This window comes from Quercus robur, chromosome 1 (assembly GCF_932294415.1).
Source record: "Quercus robur chromosome 1, dhQueRobu3.1, whole genome shotgun sequence".
Taxonomy (NCBI): Eukaryota; Viridiplantae; Streptophyta; class Magnoliopsida; order Fagales; family Fagaceae; genus Quercus; species Quercus robur.
In genome coordinates this window covers 1212766-1232915 of record NC_065534.1, presented here as the reverse complement: position 1 = coordinate 1232915, position 20150 = coordinate 1212766, and the positions used below count along the sequence as shown (strand labels likewise).

Sequence of the window (20150 nt, the reverse complement as noted above, 5' to 3'; positions counted from 1 at the left end):
ATATACAAATGATATATTAGAAAAGAGTACTTGGTACTCGTATTCTGCATGGAGACAATAAAATTAATAAATAAAAGCTAAAGGGAAAAATATCAAGAGAATACAATTTAACTGAAGAGCGATAGAATTAACTCATACTAAATATTAATTATCAAACAATTCTTGTATGTAAATATCTTACATATTATAACAATGACAACAGTTTAAATGAACCACATATAAGTGGAAAGTCTTGTGCCACTAAATTCGAAGCTCATAAAAATGAACAATCTCCATATCATCAAGTTTTATATGGATTGGGGCATTCAAGGCTTTGGCAATATCAATGCAACATTGTGAAGAACTCCCCACACTTGAATTGTGCTCCATAAGCCTATTAAAAATTACCTCTCGACGCTGCTGGTTGTATTGCATCGGTTTGGGGATTTCAAATTTCAACCTTCAACAAAATAAGAAAAAATAACACCTATCTGAATATAAAACTGAGTCAAAACAAATATAATATAAGCCATGAAGTCAGGAAAAATAAAATTTTAGAACAAAATTCTCAAGCTCAAAACTAAATGTGATTGTCCCTTTTATCCAACTTAATTTTGTCATAAAATATCTCTCTTCATAAAGGACAATATTTAATGTTGTCCACTATTCAAATTTGTGTAGTTTGACTAATTTAAATATCCTAGTGCTATATCCAACCAAGAACCATAAAGAAACCAAGAACTATAAAGAAAGGTAGAGGGAGGAAGGCTAATTTAAACGCAGAAAAATGAAGGCCTCTAGAAGAATTCAAACTCGTATCAATAGCAAGCATCACCTCCAACTTAAACATTACAGCCCTTATGTTTGGAATTTGGGCAATTTATAGGATTGAAACAATCAGATATTTATCAATGTGGTTCTCTCAATTACAATGATTAAATTATCATGCATGAATGTGTTTATGGAGTGGTCTCACACCCTTGGCCCAAATGATATGCATTTGGCTATAGTTTTTATTGAGGTCTTTGGGGTTTACTTTGGGTACACAGTCATGAGATCTCTCCTAAATTTTCAATAAAACCCAAAAACCAATGCACTTTTGTGGGCTTTCAAGTGTGAAATCATAGTTTCAGCTATAATACTTAAGCTTGTAACTTGTATATACATGCGAAATCATCACTTTTTTTTTTAGTAGTCGCAGAATCATTACTTATCTTTTACATAATTGGATGCCAAAATGCAAGCATCACAATGTGATTTTATTTAGGTCTTTTATTTATTATGTTTGATAAAACATGTATTTTAGTGCTCAATGTTAGTTTCGAAATTAGAAACTCTTCTCAAAATAGTTTGTGAATTCATATCTTATGTTTCCTAGAATGTAAATGGAACACAAATAACATTAAATCTCATGCTCAAACATTATGTCCCTGCTTAATCGTAGTTACCTGCAAAACTATTGAATCTTTGACTTGTATAATGGCCAATTTTGGGTATCACATCTTCTACCTAAAAACAACAAAACCCCAAATAAGAAATTTGGGCAACAGCAAACCAACGTCTCCAAGACATTTATTCAAGAAAAGATTGATGTGAACATTGTAATGGAAGGGGGAAATAGAATAATGCTAAAAAAAACACACACACACACACACACACACACACACACATCTGAGCAACCCAGATTTAAGATTTCATTTTGTTCATTTTCAAATATTCTAAAAAGATTAAACATACTAAAAACAAAACTGACCAAATAGGATCATGTTTTTAACTCTTCCAATTAGCAAGTAACAGTTTGTCAATGCTACCCTCCTCTTGAAATCAACATAGGTAAATAAGCATATCCATAAATAGAAGAATTAGCACAAAAAGTATGGCAGGCTAATATGAAAGTGTCACGACCCAAATCCATGGAACATGAATTTAGATGCATGACTAACCTGCTAAACTTATATAATTCCATAAACATAATTAATCCAAAATAAATCAATACTCCAAAGAAATAATACTCTTAAAAACCTCTTACAAAAATCTAAACTCTACAAATGGGAAATAATCTACACAAAAACATGAATTACAAAATAAAGGTAACTAAAATTCTATAAGTCTTCAATTCATACTAAAGTCGCCTATAACTTCCATGCTCTACCTTGCACCTTACAAAGCAACCCAATGGTTCTATATTCCCAACTATACTTTAATCTGAAAAATAGTAATTGATGGGCTGAGCCACACATCTAGTAAGTAATTATACAGAATACACAACGGAATAGAGTCAAGCCAGGCACAAGTATTTTGATTTTTCACAAACTCATTCAATGATATCAAAAATAATTATTCCAAAACATATAATGAATCACTTAATACAATTGTAATCACATTTTAAAATCATTAGAAAACACATACATATAATTGATCAGAGCACAATGTCACATATACACATCACATATTCTCACATACAATCCTGTGAGCGGATTTACACATATATCTGACATATTTGATCAATTCTAAAAACACTTATTTTGAGTCACATATCACAAAAAAAAAGTTTATACAAAATATAATAATTTACTTGATATTAACAATTATTCCAAATACAGAGGCATATCAAAGATCACAATATCAAATAGAATATAAATCAAAGGATGCTTGACTCTCTCGGGGAACGAATAGAAACTGAGGAGTTTATATAAATATATTACAATTCTTGAGTAAATCCAAAAATTTAATTTGCTAAAAGAAACATTTTAAGTACCATTTGGAGAATAGGAATATGATTGAAATCACTTGGTTTTAAAGAACAAGAACCTTTTTAGAACACTTACTTTGAAACTCAATTATTTTCGGAAAAATAGTTTAGTTTAGAAATCATCTTTTAAATGAGATTTGGACGTTCAAAACGTTATTTAGAATTCAAAATTTCTCTTTAAAACATTATTTAATAGTCGAAATTTCTCTTTCAATGATGTAAAAATACTTTTGATAAACTTTAGAAAATATAAGTTTGGAATACAAAACTTTTGAAACTTTTAACTTCTAAGAACCTAATGGACAAAACGTGTGCATATTATGCATAATTACTTACTGCACTTGAATCACTTTGAAAGTCCAGCCGAAACAACCTCTAAAAAGCCTTAAAACACTCTTAAATAGAACCTTGAAAAAATCTAATTACCTCTTCAATTGTACGTGCTCTAACTCCAAGGAAAACCTCTTAGCCTCTTTGATAAAACCCTAGCCTCCTTAGTGATGAAACCCTTCTTATCCCAAAACCCTCATTATTTTTTCCTCCAACTTATATTTTAACACATCAAAGATGTGGGCTTGGTGGGGTAGTGGGCTAGAGTTTAAAATCCACTTGAGCTTATCTCTTTAGTCTCCAAGAAGCCCATAAAACATCTTCATCTTTTATTTATTAGTTTAATTGCCGCACTAAATTGTATGCACTAAAACTTTGATTTTTCTCGCCTATTTGTAGTACCACAAAGTTGTCTACTCCCATCTTACTGCACACACACATATAGTACATCAACTCTATATTAAAATGGTAAGGTACAGTAATAATCATAAAAACAAAATTGGGGTATTAAACTCTTCCCCCCGTAAAATAAGTTTAGTCCTCTAAACTTGACATACCTTAGTCCTTGAACAATGAGAGATATTAGTCAACCAAATTAGCATCACTAAAACTCAGTATTGTCCTTAATATGTATGAATGACAATCTTAAGAATATCTTCCTCCTTAGCTTTGAGTTGATGATAACCTGATTTAAGGACAATCTTGGGTAATCGACATTTTTTTTTTCTCAGTCATCTTATTCAATCGCCTATTGTCTGCGCTATACCTCAAAAGGACTAGTCACAATTGAGGCTCCTTGCAATTGTTAATAAAGCCCAGTTCAACCCAGTAAATACCCGATGTGGGACTCATTACACACCTACACACATCACACAATCAATCAAATTGGGGCACCACAATCCCCTCCACTTAAATTCCTAACGTCCTCGTTAGGACCCACTTTGTGAGGTAGTGTCTTTGAGCCCACGCGGGGTTACCGGGCCGGCTCTGATACCATATGTAACGACCCAAGGAAAAGTGCTAGCCACATCTGCACTATACCTCAAAAGGACTAGTCACAAGTAAGACTCCTTGCAGTTGTTAATAAAACCCAGTTCAACCCAATAAATACCCGATGTGGGACTCATTACACACCCACACACATCACACAATCAATCAAATTGAGGCATCACATAAAGCAATTGTAACTAATCAAAGAATTCACCAAATTTAGACCCTAAGCCTCACATTTGGTAACATAAAAAATCATGACAGCAATAAAATGTAGGTCCATAGTAGAATTTTGTGTTGTACTGTCCTGAAATTGTTGTTTGTGAAATCTTTTTAAATTCATATAAAAGCTATTTTTAGTGTGCTATAGAGTCGATCATGTGTGGTTCCTTTGTTGCTATATTGCTGCACAATTCACAGGTTGCTACTCTACACCTAGTCTAGTGCTAGTGTATTAGTGATTTGGCCATTCAGACAACTACCTGGCTAATATACTTATTGTGGGTCCAAATGCTAACACCAAAAACAAAAACAAAAAAATGAAAGCATCAAAAATACCAAATTGTAATCAGCCCATCAACCTTTTTTTCTCAACAAAGAATAGTAATCAAATAACATCACCCAAGCAAGCAACAGAAACCATAAAACCAAGCAAAAAAAAACTATACGAAACAATTTTGAAGTTTAAACACTATATTCTAACTTTGTATAATTTATACATACCTTCAGGTGCTTTAATCGGTCCAAAATTCTTTCATAAAGCTCTCTAGTCCTTTCAAACTCATCCTCTAATATTTCAAAATCAACCTATGCATGTTATTAAACAAATAAGAAAAGAAAAAAAATCAATGGTAACAGAATTCTTTTACAATACAACAAAACCAAGGGCAAGTATATAAAACAATACTAAAGAGAATTGTTTTATGAATTAATAACTTTCTCTTTTTATTTTCCTAAACTCTGTGTTTTTACAGATTGAATAAACTCAATTACATATAATAATAAAAAAATATTTATTTACACATACCCTTATTTTGCACACGTATGGTACAAAAAGGGGAAAACAACATCAAACAAAAGGAAAACATAAACGTGAATTGAATCATCAAACAAAAGAGGCAGTAACAAAATGTAAAAAGTGGAAAAAAATCAAACAAAAGAATAGAACACAAAATAAACTGGATTTAGAGATATCTAAATTGAATCATCAAGCTTCTGTCAATATTTATATACTGTGAGGCGAGGAAGTCAGGAAGGAAGGAAGGAAGGCGAAAAGGTTGCTGTTAGAAGGGGTGAAACCGTAGAATAGAAACGTGGGAAAGGGGAAGGAATCTGAAACCATGCAACAAAAGGAAATCTGAAACCGTGCAATTAAAGGAAAACAGGGAGATTGAAATCATGAACGTTGGGGAAGGGGAAGGATCCTGAAATGTGCAACAAAAGGAAAATTGAAATTTTGAGTAAACCGTGTTTCTCAAAGGGTTCTCCAAAGGGTTTAGGTTGAAAAGGGCTTTGTGCTTGGGCTTTATGGTGGAATTAAATTTATAAGTGGGCTTTATGTTAGAGATAGGGCTGGGAAATATTTTATATTTGTGAGTAATTAATCAATCTTTTCTTTAAAATGCATGCATGATAACTATATAACTCAAAAAAAAAAAAATGGTTGAATTATTATATAAAACAATTGCAACATAAGCATTATGAACATATAATTTAAGAAAATCCAAGAGAGATATGCTCATTGTTACAAGAAAGCAAGGTTCTTGACGTGTTCTAATTACATAGCATTTTATATCTGTATGTCTATCTACGTCTACAAGTATATGACGATTATGCCACATTCATTGTCAAGAACATAAATCATGATCAATGGTTACTGTAGATTAGAATGTTTATATATATATATATATATATGTGCGCGCCAAAAGTGAGGTTGATGGACCAACCCTCACTTGGTCTCACAATCTATTTTTGATATGGGCTTTGGATTTCCTACTCTGGGTAGTTCCTTATACAGAGACCCAATGGAACTGCCTTCCCCTCTAGATAATCTTACTCCCTCAGTGCCTATTATTATTGTGCTAGCCTGGTGCACTCACACTCTTTCTACCCCCAGTTTCTTTATGAACCCTCCCAAAAAAAAAAAAAAACCCTTCCCTCTTTAGCTCCTTATATTTATAGCCTAATAATTAGTAGAGAGTTATGATTACTCTTGTGGTTAGTGGTAAAGGAGGTCCAATGTTATTATCACTGAGTGGATGTTTAGTTGAGAGTGGGGTGTTCAGCAGAGATACTTCCCAAGGCAGTACCGGGTAACCGGGATACAACATTCCTGAGCAATCATGCTTCCGTCCGAAGTGTACTTTGCCAGGCAACTCCCAGGTTATGAACTATGATGGACATATATTATAATGGCTCGCTCAACGGGTTTTAGGCGGAGTGTAATGTCATGAGGCCCGAGCCCATGGCCTTAGCAGGCTTAGAGCCCAGTTTTGGACAAGAGGGTTGGGCCCATGGGTTGTATAGTAATGTTGGAGTTCAAGGCCCAAGGCCTAAATGGGTCTAGGAGTATCATGTCGTACAATACATACACACACACACACACACACATATATATATATATAAACTGAATATTTTTTGAAAGATGCTAAAGATATTGCAAATTTTACAACATAACATTTAAAAATTGATATGATAATTAATATGATTTGTAAATGTCAATTAATAACATAATAAATAAAAGTAATTTTTTTGGTGATACTCTAATTTTAATGGTTATGTGGGGCCAGGGAACTTAAGGTCCGACCTAGGGAACTTATGATCCGGCCCACGCTCTATTAGGGCTCGGGCCCATGCCGAGGAAGGTGCGGGCCGAGGACGAATGGGGAAAGTTCGAAGTGTCAAGGGGAACAGCCGAGGACGACCATGTCCTCGGCACTCCAGGACTTCAGGGGGAAGAGTAACGTCTCGATGAAGGTTGCCCCCAAAAAGCCCCCTGAAGGAAGTGCGAGTAGAATGGGACCCACGTGGGGGTACGGTGCAAAACTGGTTCAGGGTAAATACGTCCCCTCCGCATTAAATGCACCCGCTAGCATCCTGACCATGTTAATGAGAAAAGACGCTTGGACAGGGTGACTTCGATCATCGCAACTAACAGAAAGCAAGGAGGGACAGCTGATGGGACAGGTACAGAAGTGGGCACCTGCCTGACTAACAAGTGGAGGGCTAAGATCAACCAAGAAGGGCTATATAATGTAAAGGTTAGTGCGCCAAAAGAAAGGGCTGGAAAAAATGGCTAAAAACCAGAGTCTCCCAGCCCGCCTCTAGGAGAAAGACTCCTAGGGCGAACACGATTTAATTATGTATGACCACCACGGAAAACCACCGTCTTGTGATCAAGGCCTAGCCTTTCAAACCCACGCTTTATAAATGATATTGTTTGAGCCTTTTTACGTGTGAACCCAATATTATTATGGGTCGTTACAAATCGTGTCCTCACAATTGGCACCGTTTGTGGGAAAGGCTTGTGTTTTGGCACAGGCAATGGGTGGAGACAATCTTTCACATCATTTTCAGTACCCGGATATAGTGTTTTAGAAGTAAAGTCCCACTAGGGGCTACGTTTCTTCACTAGGGGCTGCGTTTTGTAGCGTCAGCAGCACGGATGGTTCTAGGGGCTTGGCCGAGGAGCTAGTCCCCTTAAACCAAGGTCCCACACCATAGCCGAGGGGATAATTCCCCCAATTATCAAAATCAAGTTTTGGACAAAACCAAGGTATTGCATGGTCCTCAGACTCAAACCTATGGGGAAACCAACTACTTAAAAGAAAAAACTGAGTTTTGGATAGAACCAAGGTATTGCATGGTCCTCGGACTCAAACCTATGGGGAAACCAACTACTTATCAAAATCAAATTTTGAACAGAACCAAGGTATTGCATGGTCCTCGGACTCAAACCTATGGGGAAACCAACTACTTATCAAAATCAAATTTTGAACAGAACCAAGGTATTGCATGGTCCTCGGACTCAAACCTATGGGGAAACCAACTACTTAGAAGAAAAAACTGAGTTTTGGACAGAACCAAGGTATTGCATGGTCCTCAGACTCAAACCTATGGGGAAACCAACCACTTATCAAAATTAAGTTTCGGACAAAACCAAGGTATTGCATGGTCCTCGGACTCAAACCTATGGGGAAACCAACTACTTAGAAGAAAAAACTGAGTTTTGGACAGAACCAAGGTATTGCATGGTCCTCGGACTCAAACCTATGGGGAAACCAACTACTTATCAAAATCAAGTTTTGGACAGAACCAAGGTATTGCATGGTCCTCGGACTCAAACCTATGGGGAAACCAACTACTTAGAAGAAAAAACTGAGTTTTGGACAGAACCAAGGTATTGCATGGTCCTCGGACTCAAACCTATGGGAAAACCAACCACTTATCAAAATCAAGTTTTGGACAGAACCAAGGTATTGCATGGTCCTCGGACTCAAACCTATGGGGAAACCAACTACTTAGAAGAAAAAACTGAGTTTTGGACAGAACCAAGGTATTGCATGGTCCTCAGACTCAAACCTATGGGGAAACCAACCACTTATCAAAATCAAGTTTTGGACAAAACCAAGGTATTACATGGTCCTCGGACTCAAACCTATGGGGAAACCAACTACTTAGAAGAAAAAACTGAGTTTTGGACAGAACCAAGGTATTGCATGGTCCTCGGACTCAAACCTATGGGGAAACCAACTACTTATCAAAATCAAGTTTTGGACAGAATCAAGGTATTGCATGGTCCTCGGACTCAAACCTATGGGGAAACCAACCACTTATCAAAATCAAGTTTTGGACAGAACCAAGGTATTGCATGGTCCTCGGACTCAAACCTATGGGGAAACCAACTACTTAGAAGAAAAAACTGAGTTTTGGACAGAACCAAGGTATTGCATGTTCCTCGGACTCAAACCTATGGGGAAACCAACTACTTATCAAAATCAAGTTTTGGACAGAACCAAGGTATTGCATGGTCCTCGGACTCAAACCTATGGGGAAACCAACTACTTAGAAGAAAAAACTGAGTTTTGGACAGAACCAAGGTATTGCATGGTTCTCGGACTCAAACCTATGGGGAAACCAACCACTTATCAAAATCAAGTTTTGGACAGAACCAAGGTATTGCATGGTCCTCGGACTCAAACCTATGGGGAAACCAACTACTTATCAAAATCAAGTTTTGGACAGAACCAAGGTATTGCATGGTCCTCGGACTCAAACCTATTGGGAAACCAACTACTTAGAAGAAAAAACTGAGTTTTGGACAGAACCAAGGTATTGTATGGTCCTCGGACTCAAACCTATGGGGAAACCAACTACTTATCAAAATCAAGTTTTGGATAGAACCAAGGTATTGCATGGTCCTCGGACTCAAACCTATGGGGAAACCAACTACTTATCAAAATCAAGTTTTGGACAGAACCAATGTATTGCATGGTCCTCGGACTCAAACCTATGGGGAACCAACTACTTTAAAGAAGCCTGGATACTAAGCAAGACCTTACACTACACGTGACGTCTCGGATGATGCCTATATTTCCATTGAATGAAGGTCAGACATGAGTTCAAGGCTCTATAAGTGCAGGTAAGCCAATGTTCTGAAACGTGAGTCTAAATATATCGCATGCACAACTGCTCATACGTGTTAAAATAATTAGTTCAAAATTCATAAACAATAGTAAGTATCGGCAAGGGCGACTAACAAGTAACCAAAAGGAAAAAGGAAGAAAAGAATTTCATATACGTATTCAACAGGTTCAATCTACTAGCAGATTACAAAGTTTTCAAAATGAAAATGAAACAAGTTAATCATTAAGCTAAAAACAAGTATGAAGCCCGGCCTGGGTTTTTACTTCTTTAATTTTGCATCGGCCACATCCTGGGAAGGAGGTACGGGATCAGCTTCGGTGCCTTGGAGGACAGTCCCTTCTGGGGAAGGCTGAGCAGGATCGGCGTCGGTGCTCTGGGGGACCACAACAAGGGAAATTGCCTGTAGGGGTTGGGCAGGTATGGCTGGCTCTTCGGCGTTAGTCATCTGAGTGCCAACCACGGGCTCAGCAACCTCTTTGGGTACCTCAGGATCCGTACGCTGAGATGTTCCAATCACGTCCTGAAGCTCTCCCTCTTTAAGCGACTCGCCAGGAGAGGTGTCGACCTGTACGGTTTCCGATTGAGTGACCCCTTCCTCATGTTGGTCGTTCACAGCCATGGAACTGGAGGAGGTGGCCTCACGGATGGCCGTAGGGTAGAATATGTTCTCCGCTTTCCACAAATCGGAAGAAGCATCCACCCCAGCTCGCTTCAAGGCCTCTTCCCAAACCTGGGAGCAGTAAAGCCTGCATACTCCAGGAATCTGGGCTTTAAGGATGGCTTGGGTTTCAGCTACCCCCGCATTATAACCATCATCCTCAGCCGTTTCCTTGGCAGCCTCAGCCTCGTTTCTGGCAAACTCGGCCTCCTGCCTAGCCCTTAGGGCTTCGTCACGGGCATACTCCGCCACGCCTTTGTCATGCTTTGCCGTGACCAATTTTTTATTTAAATCTTCGATCAGCTCCTTGGCTATTTGCAACTGATCCTCGGCTTCTAGCAGACGTTTTGTTTGATCCTCGGCCTGTTTTTGAGCGCTAGCCAGACCCGCTGAGGCGTTGTCCCTCTCTCGAATAGCGTCTGTTAGGGCAGCCTTGGCCTTGGCGAGGTCCTCCTCAAAAGCTTGGAGAGTCCGCGCGGCCATTAAGCGTTTGGAGCGTTCATCCTCGGCCGCCTTACTCTTATTGTTCACTTCTTCCTCCATCCTATAGGTGGCCTGGAGAGCCTGCCAAGGGAAATAACTACACCATGAATGACAGACCGGGAGTGAGAGTTAATAAAGTTTTAAGTTTCAAGAGCCTTACCATGCCCAAGTATCTCTTAGTACTGAGGAAGACCTCCTGCATCCTCATTTTCCTCAGCCCATCCACGTCAGTGGGTAGTAGCATGGTTCTCCCTAGTGCATCTGCCACGTAGCCACCCTCGCCATCTCCAAGATCCCTCATGGATGCAATTTCCAACAGTGGACCCCCGTGAAGCATTGGAGCAGGAAGCTAGGCGCTTGGCGAGGACTGGGCCTCGATCCCCTTTCCCTTGCCTTGGGAAGATTGGACTTCAGTCTCTTTGCCCTTACTTTGGTGCCCAATCTTCAGTTGTTTTGCACGCGGGGCCTCCTCCCTCTCCTTAGAAGGTTGGGATTTTCCCCCATCCATGGTTTCCTTGCCCTTGGGGCTCCTCTTTCTCTTTGAATCAGTGCCTTCCGGCCGAGGAGGCAGAGTTGGTTGGGAAGGAACAGGAAGTGTGGGGCGGGGGGATGGTGGCTGTGACTTGGTGGAAGATGACCTAGTCTGGACAGTCTGGGGCTGAGGTGGTAGGGACGGAGCATTGGGTTGTGTCGTTCCCTGCGCACCCTTCCCTGTTTGACCCTTGAGGAGTTCAAGCAGGGTGGTCGGGGGCTTTCTCTTGAGTCCCATCTCAGCTTGGGAAGATGTGCCTATTGACGACAATTCCGCCTCGGACAAGGCTGGGTCACCTATATCTCCAGAAGGATCCTCGGATTGGTTGGCTAGGTCAAACACCCCAAACCCTTCCTCGGCCTGATCTAACTCGCCTTCGTCCTCCGCTACTTGATGAGATGAGGAGGGGCCCACCAGTGGGATGCTCTCTGCGACAGATGGTACTTCGGAGATTAGAAATCCTGTCTCGACCACGGTAATTTTTGACAGCCGAGGGCGGCTCTTGCTGATCACGTGCCTAGGGTCGGCAAATGACTTCTGAACGAGAGCGTACCTTAATATTTTGTGAGCGGCTCGGACTTGACCATCTCCGTCATTTACGAAAACTGCCGCTTGTAGAACAGTCTCTAGGTCCACCCGGTTAACTAAGTGAAAATGCCGTTGATAAGCATGTGGATCTACAAAAGAAAAACAAATAAGCATGGTTAGTTGCCAAATCACGTCAGATTAGAACGGCACAAAAGGTCAGCACCCTTCCATTCCCTACACCCCACCTGGTTCTCCTTCTACTATGGGGTATGGGTTGCCATCATGCCATTCACCGGAGACGATAAGGAAATCCTTATTTAACCCCTTGTTGGAATCAGGGAGGCATTGAATTAGTCGAACCCTTTCGTCTCTCGTCTTCATGTAGTAGGATTTCCCCTTCAAGTTTTGGAGATTATAACACCAATTCACGTCATGGTGGGTCAGTCTTAACCCCATCTTTTCGTTTAAAGCATCCACGCAACCTAGAATCCTAAACATGTTGCCGGTGCACTGGGTGGGGGCTAATCGGAAGTGCCTGAGGTAACCCCTCGTTACCGACCCCATAGGGATTCTCATACCCCCCTCCACAAAGGCGAGGACGGGAATTACTATCTCGCCCGTTTCCCTCTTATAGTGCCACTCCCTCATCTTACAATGCCTCAGACTCACGTTGGGAGGAATCCTGTAATCGGCGATGAACTTATTCATCGCCTCTTCAGTATCAACTAATTTCCTCAGTCTCGATTTAGCCATCTCTATGATTTACGAAACAGAGTCAACCAACGACGGGAGAAGAAAGGGAACCAGAGAAAAATAAACCCAGAAAAGAAAAAGTACGAGTTAATGGAGGCAGGGAACTTACATAAAAGAGGAAAGACGCTTCGGATAGGCTTTTTGTGCTAGAGATAGACTTGAGTTTGGGCGAAAGTTCAGATGAACCCAGGAGTACGCACTAGAACTCTTAAGTGCAAAACTGAAGAGGCGAATCTGTTCCAAAAAAAATCTTTTATACTTTGTAGGGTAACTGCACAAATTTTCCCGCCCGTAAAGACCAAGGAATCACCATCGTTTGATCTTCATCATGCCGTAGAACGTGGGAGATACAGAGCCGCCCGTATTTAATGAGGCCACATTTCGCCTTCTAAGGACTCTAGGAACGTATCTCGGGCAAATGAAAAGTCTCGGGAACCGATAGGTGACAAGGATTGATAGGCATTAACAGGTATCTGATGTCATCAAAACCCTCCTATCCGCCCGAGGAGTTGGATAGCAGGATTTTGAGAGGCTATTGTGGGGCCAGGGAACTTATGGTCCGACCCAGGGAACTTATGATCCGGCCCACGCTCTATTAGGGCTCGGGCCCATGCCGAGGAGGGTGCAGGCCGAGGACGAATGGGGAAAGTTTGAAGTGTCAAGGGGAACAGCCGAGGACGACCCTGTCCTCGGCACTCTAGGACTTCAAGGGGAAGAGTAACGTCTCGATGAAGGCTGCCCCCAAAAAGCCCCCTGAAGGAAGTGCGAGTAGAATGGGACCCACGTGGAGGTACGGTGTAAAACTGGTTCAGGGTAAATACGTCCCCTCCGCATTAAATGCACCCGTCAGCGTCCTGACCATGTTAATGAGAAAAGACGCCTGGACAAGGTGACTTCGATCATCGCAACTAACAGAAAGTAAGGAGGGACAGCTGATGGGACAGGTACAGAAGTGGGCATCTGCCTGACTAACAAGTGGAGGACTAAGATCAACCAAGAAGGGCTATATAATGTAAAGGTTAGTGCGCCAAAAGAAGGGGCTGGGAAAAATGGCCAAAAACCAGAGCCTCCCAACCCGCCTCCAGGAGAAAGACTCCTAGGGCGAACACGATTTAATTATGTATGACCACCACGGAAAACCACTGTCTTGTGATCAAGGTCTAGCCTTTCAAACCCACGCTCTATAAATGATATTGTTTGGGCCTTTTTACGTGCGAACCCAATATTATTATGGGTCGTTACAAATCGTGTCCTCACAGGTTATATTGTATAATTTGTAATATCACAAACATCTTTATTTTACACATATCTCAACTACTCGGAAACAATTCTTTTTAATAACTCACTTTTTTTCACCTCTACTCATTCTCTCCTACTTTTAGTATTTATCTTTCTTTACTTTTATATTGATGTTATCTCCTCCACTGAGTTTTATCTCTTTAGAACATTCACATCAGTCTGTATATAATAGAAAAATGTGTAAAATATTTTACACAATTTTGCCTAAAAATGACCCATATTAATTCATGTATAATTGTGTAAATTTATAAATTTGCTACAGTAGCCGTGTAAATTTACATTGATACTATTCATTTTGCTTTTAGTTGTTTATTCTTCCTTTACATATCACGAGAATTAAGGAAGAGAGTGAATGGTGGTATTTGAGCCAATACAGCCAAAATTCCATATAACTCTAGGTACGAATGGTATTTAAACCGGTATGAAATGAGAATTTTCTGTACTGGCCAAGGAAAAATTGACTTCATTGCTAATTTTATTAATTAACTCTCCATCTCCCTATATTGATCACTAAGACTCCTATTTTGGCTAGTAAAATAAAACATATTAAAATACTAACTTGGACCCAAAGAAAATAAAACCTAAGATACTAGAACATTCTAGACTCAATCAAATTACCCATGGATAGAAATTGTGGAAATTACAAATTTGTCCCTGAATATAAAAATGCCCATACCTAATCAAATAAAAACCCAAATATAAACTATTTTTTTAATTAGTAATATAAGTCTAACCACTAAAATCACAACCTTTACTTCAATCGGACTTCACACTAAACCATATAAAATAATTCTTACATAGGTAACTTTTCAAAGTAAATAGCAAATCACTCGGCCGTGGATGCATCATCTTTTCAAGACATCCCACAAAACGTATTCTCTTCTCCTATCATCAAGAAGTCCCAAAGATCCTCCCCTGCACAAGCAGAGGCAATAATAAGCATAATGGGCTAAGAAAAGAATAAGTGCATAACTAAGCACACCATAATGGTCAAAATTCAATCAAACTAAGGAATATTACCAGTGACATGAGATTAGACATATAAACACAATTATACACTACCATTTTAATTAAAAATGATCTTGTTTAACAAAATCAAAACATAGCTACTCTTTATTAAAAATAAATAGCTCTTCTACTTGTCCTCAACAAATTTACGTTATTTGTATTATTAACATATAGAAAAACAACAGTTTGAATTTTAGTACTATTAAACTACCTACATTGGAAAACAAGCTAGGAGCCTAAAACTTGCCCTTGAAGATGGCCTTTTGGCAGCCTAAGCACGGGAAACAGAGTTTGGTTAGAAATTAATGCATTTTTTTGAAAATCAGGGTGACAGTACTTCTCCCTCAAGCACACTTTCCTAATTCAAATTCAACCACCCATCATCCTAGAGATAAGCATTGAGAAGATATCAGGTATTTCGCGCAAATCATACCTCAACACAATTTTTATCTCAAAACTCGAACCATGTCCTATGCCCTTCAAGGCTCATAACAACTATAAACTAGATAACAAAAGTTTCCAAGTTAAACTCATATCATTGTTCCATGGGATTACCATTTTAATTAGCAAGACAATTGTACACAAGGAAACAATTAACAGTCTAATCTTTCAGCAAACTATAAAAATATATAAGCATATTGATGCGGAAGGATCATACTTGCCAATAATCCTTTCTACCCAAAAGTTTTTAGTATTTAAGTGTATTTTTTCCACAAAAGTGATGGAGATCCCATAAAAAATAATGATAAAAGCTTAAAAGTTCCAAAAAATGCTCTACTTATCGAAAAGAAAAAGGTTCCAACAAATGCTCTAAGTCCAAATTTCGTATGACTACTCCTTAATACCACACATGAATAAATTTAAGCATAATAGCTGGTCATCAAATCGAATCAACACCAAACCTAAGGCACCATATCAAACACACTAGGGGAAAATCATTTTAAAGTTCTATTTCAGACACAAGTGGCACATATGAATTTTTTTTTTTTTTTAAGTAATAAGTTTTATTGATATCAAAAATGAAATATCCTAGTAGACAGGTAGTGTACAAGGGGTCAACAATTCAAGTACAAAAATTATAAGAATCAAGGAAATCAAGAAAAGAAAAGAATGATTGGTTTCGCATAGCAACCAACCAATCCAATAAAGTTCTAAAGAAAAATAACTTAAAGTCTGGTATGGATCATTCATTATCTTCAAAACACCAATTATTTCTCTCCCTCCAAAGACATCACATTAAGCAATGGAAAACAATTAACTAAATATGGCCATTTTGATAATGACCAAACCTGCCTTACCAACAAGCTAGAAGCCCCACAACAAATTGTGGCATAGCCCAACTTTCTCCAAATAAACCCAACACCATAGATCACAAATCAATAGCAACCGGACAATGCAGAAAGAGATGGTCAACCGATTCACCATTACACTTGCACATGTAGCACCAATCTAGGATCCAAACCTTCCTTTTTCATAAATTATCAACCATCAAGCATTTTCCTAAAGCAGCAGTCCAAACAAAGAAAACTATTCGAGAAGAAATCTTCTATTTCCAAATACTTTTCCAAGGAAAACAGTAGTCATTAGAGCCCACTTAAATACTATAATAATCCTTAACCATGAACCCTTTGTCTATATCAGGTTTCCAACACATCTTATCCTTACCAAACCCCCTTACTGAAGAACCATAAATGGTATCCATGAAACCTGACATAGCCTCTAATTCCCGAGTACGCACACCCCTAAAGAAACTTACATCCCAAAAGAGGACTCCATTAGTGGACTTCATAAGCTCAACCACACTAGCCTCCTTATCTCAGCAAAATCTAAACAATTCAGGATAGTTTACTGCAAGAGATGTCTCACCACACCAATGGTTTTTCCAAAACTTCACCCTAGATCCATCACCAATATCATACAGAATGTAGCAAGAAAAAGTAGGCCATCCCCGACTAATATTTTTCCACAAACCAAAACCATATGGACCATTAACAGAACTAGTACACCAGCCACCCCATACACAACCATATTTCACCTCTATCACTTGTCTCCATTAGTGGCACATATGAATATGTTTGAGCAACCAAAACACAAGCTTAGGTAGACCAACATTCGTGTCCAAACCAACCCAAAAAACTAACTAAAAAAAAAAAAAAGATTCTTCAAATTTCATAAACAAAGTACACTTTGATACAAAAAGATTTCAAATACTTAACATTTAGAGAAGTCTTGAGGAAAAAAAAAAAAAAAGAGGTACAACTATTTGTTGTCAAAAGGTGAAAAGCACTACTCTATATAAATGAAATGGATATATATTCAAAAAGATAAATGATGGCTCCTAAAGAGGCTAGATTTTTTTTTTTTTTTAATTTAATAATTGGGAGAGAAGGGATTAAAGCCATGGATTTTCTCCTTTGAAAATGCTAGGAGGTGTCAACCAATTGAGTTACAAGACTTTTGGCTCATCAACCAGTTGAATTACAAGACTTTTGGCTCTCTTAAAAAGGCTGCTTGATGAAAGAAATCCTCAACCATAAAAAATTCTGAAATAATTGTGACATTTCATTTTGAATAACAATAGTAGTTTTAGGTTGATGTCTTCTATTTACCTAGATTTTCTTTTTATTGTTTCCACTGGTGTTGGCCTTTTGCTTCTAGTTTGTACAGTTGTGTAGCAGAAAATCCTAAATCATAAACAAGGGAGAAAGAGAAAGAAAAGAAAAACAATGGAAGGAAATCTAGTCAACAAAACAATACATCTAAGCATAACTACTTTATTGGGAGAATTAATTATTGTTTTGGTGCAGGGTTTTGAATGAATTTGAAACTGAAGGTTAAAGAATTATTCATTGTTTAAAGTTATTCTAAAAACAATTCAAACCAATTTCCTAAAATCTCTACGATTCTCATTCACTACCTGGACGCCTTTGTTCTGTGACTTATGCCATCCCTTAAATTGTTTGAAGAAAGGCCTATGCCAAAGGTCCCATCACCAAATCTCATCAAGAAGGGGGCTTGGGTTTGGACATGGACAGTAAATTCAACAATATAATTATATGAAAATTCCTGTGCATAGCAGAGTTTGCAACTAGTAAGGAATTTTTAGAATCGAGCATTTTGTATTCACATGTAATGTATGATCAATGTCAAGTATATGTAAAGAAATAAATGAAAAACCATAAAAAGAATAAGTATGAAATGCATCTTACTGATTTTCTTCTATATGTAACTGCACCGTTGGCGGTTTTGTCAAGCAAAACTAGATTCTCAACATAATAACCAACAAAAGTAAAACTAAATCCAATAATCCTAAGTTCCTTAATCTTTTGGCTCTCTGGATTCCACGAGACAAGCCTTCCTCCAGAAAACATTTGCAGTACAACCTCACCATTCCTCCTAAAACCTACTGCCCTTAGTATGGATAATGTTCGATTTTGATGAACTTTCATCCATGATGAGGCAACACCATACTCTTTCATCACCCATATATTCAAAATACAATCATAAGAATCACTTTGAAACATAGCAATGGAATTTCCATATACAGAAACAGACGTACACAGATCATATTGAAGACTCTCCGGCAGCAGTATTTCATGGAAGACCTCGTCCCCCAAATCAAGCACCAAAACAAAATGTACTTTATTTTTTCCATCATTAGTGGTAGTAATCCTTGAAGCAAGCCAATGCAGCGCCCCATTGACAAATGCTTGTTTCTGACAATTACCGTATAATACAACACATACAGGAGCACTAAGCATTTTCCATTGACCAGTGGAGAGCGAGTAAACCTCGACCACGGGGGGTTGAGGATTTTGAAAGACACAACTATCCTCCATTAACTTTAAGCTCACAGCCCTCACCACTTTATAATCATTAGTTTTGGAATCATATCCAAACCCAAGAGACGGTTCGAAATAATTGTGTAAAGTGACATTGGGTAAAGGAAGTTCCACGAACTTTCTACCAGAAGGATTCAGCAGAAAGAATCTATTAATGTCATAAGTGTTGGAAAGGCAGAGCAGGCCATTACAAGTACCGACCAAATATAATAATCCATTAGAGGAACCCAAGGCAGGATGACAATCAAATCTAGTGTGTTTACTGAAATAAGGATCATCTTCGTTATGCAATGCGCAATATAGTTCCTTATTGTGGGAACTGATGAGGAGGAGGTTGTGGTTGTTGGTGGTGGTGGTGTAGGAGTGGTGGAGATGGTTGGAAATAAAAGTGGGGTTTTGGATTAGGGATTTCCAAGTTTTTGAGACAGAGGTACAGATAATTATGGATTTGATAGGTAGACGTAGGAAAATATCGGTTACAATCTCATCAGGTAAATATTCCCATGGAGATCCAAGTATTAAGTTTTTGTTGATGTTGTCTGACATTTTTGGCGCTTCAGTTTTACAGAGAAAGAGAAAGAAATTAAGAGGCTATGGTTTAGGTTTTAGCGGACTCAAGGTAAATTAGAGTTCGGCTCAGCTGTTCCTAAAAAAACAATTAGGGTTCGGCTTCCCTCCTTTTATTTTAATTAAACAAACTGCCGTCATCCACTACCCACGCCACAAAATTTTTTAAAGCCCAGCTGAATTCAGCTTTAAACCCCGATAATAATAATAATAATAATAATAATAATAATAATAAATAAATAAATAAAGAAGAAGGTATCCAAACAGACCTAGGTGTTGTGTTTTGCGTGGTGGATCTAGGTTGGAGGAGAGCGTGTGGTGAGTTGGGTTTAAATTTGGTTGTCTTTGGACCTGGGCTTGGTTCTGAGTTTGTTTGTGGGCTAGGTTGAAATTGTTTAAAATGTGGGCCGACTGAGCCTATGGGTTTAGAGTTATATGGATTTGGATCTTGGCTAAAGAACCTGGGCTTACCGTGTGGGCTGATTGAAATCATTTAATAAAAGGCTTAATCCGGTCAAGCTTGGGCCATGGGGGGTTGGGTTTGAAGTTGAGTAGCGAGGCAGAGAGGAAGAGGTTTAGAGCAAGAGTCAAGAGATGAGGGATCAGACCACCTCCGAATTCGACGATGGCTTGGGTTGAAGATGAGAGAATTAGTAACGTTGATAAGTGTGTCTGACTCTGGCTTCAAACTTGATCACACACACACACACACACACACACAAAATAATAATAATCTGTCTTGCTTATTAATTTCACATAAATTTCACACAAATGTCCCCCTAT

General features: G+C 38.7%; 1 protein-coding gene and 1 long non-coding RNA gene across 2 annotated transcripts; both read right to left on the bottom strand.

The window, feature by feature from the left end:
• Nucleotides 1-205: 205 nt before the first annotated feature.
• LOC126713438 (uncharacterized) lies at nucleotides 206-4867 on the bottom strand. Its single transcript, XR_007651344.1, has 3 exons — nucleotides 4775-4867; nucleotides 1428-1488; nucleotides 206-439 (listed from the first exon to the last, which is right to left on the bottom strand). It is a non-coding gene; the product is annotated as an uncharacterized LOC126713438 (long non-coding RNA).
• Nucleotides 4868-16552: 11685 nt separating this feature from the next.
• On the bottom strand, nucleotides 16553-19346 carry LOC126692387 (F-box protein CPR1-like). The gene is made up of 2 exons (XM_050387986.1): nucleotides 18168-19346; nucleotides 16553-16768 (listed from the first exon to the last, which is right to left on the bottom strand). The coding sequence occupies exons 1-2, from the start codon at nucleotides 19344-19346 to the stop codon at nucleotides 16553-16555; spliced, it is 1395 nt and encodes a 464-aa protein (XP_050243943.1).
• Nucleotides 19347-20150: the final 804 nt, after the last annotated feature.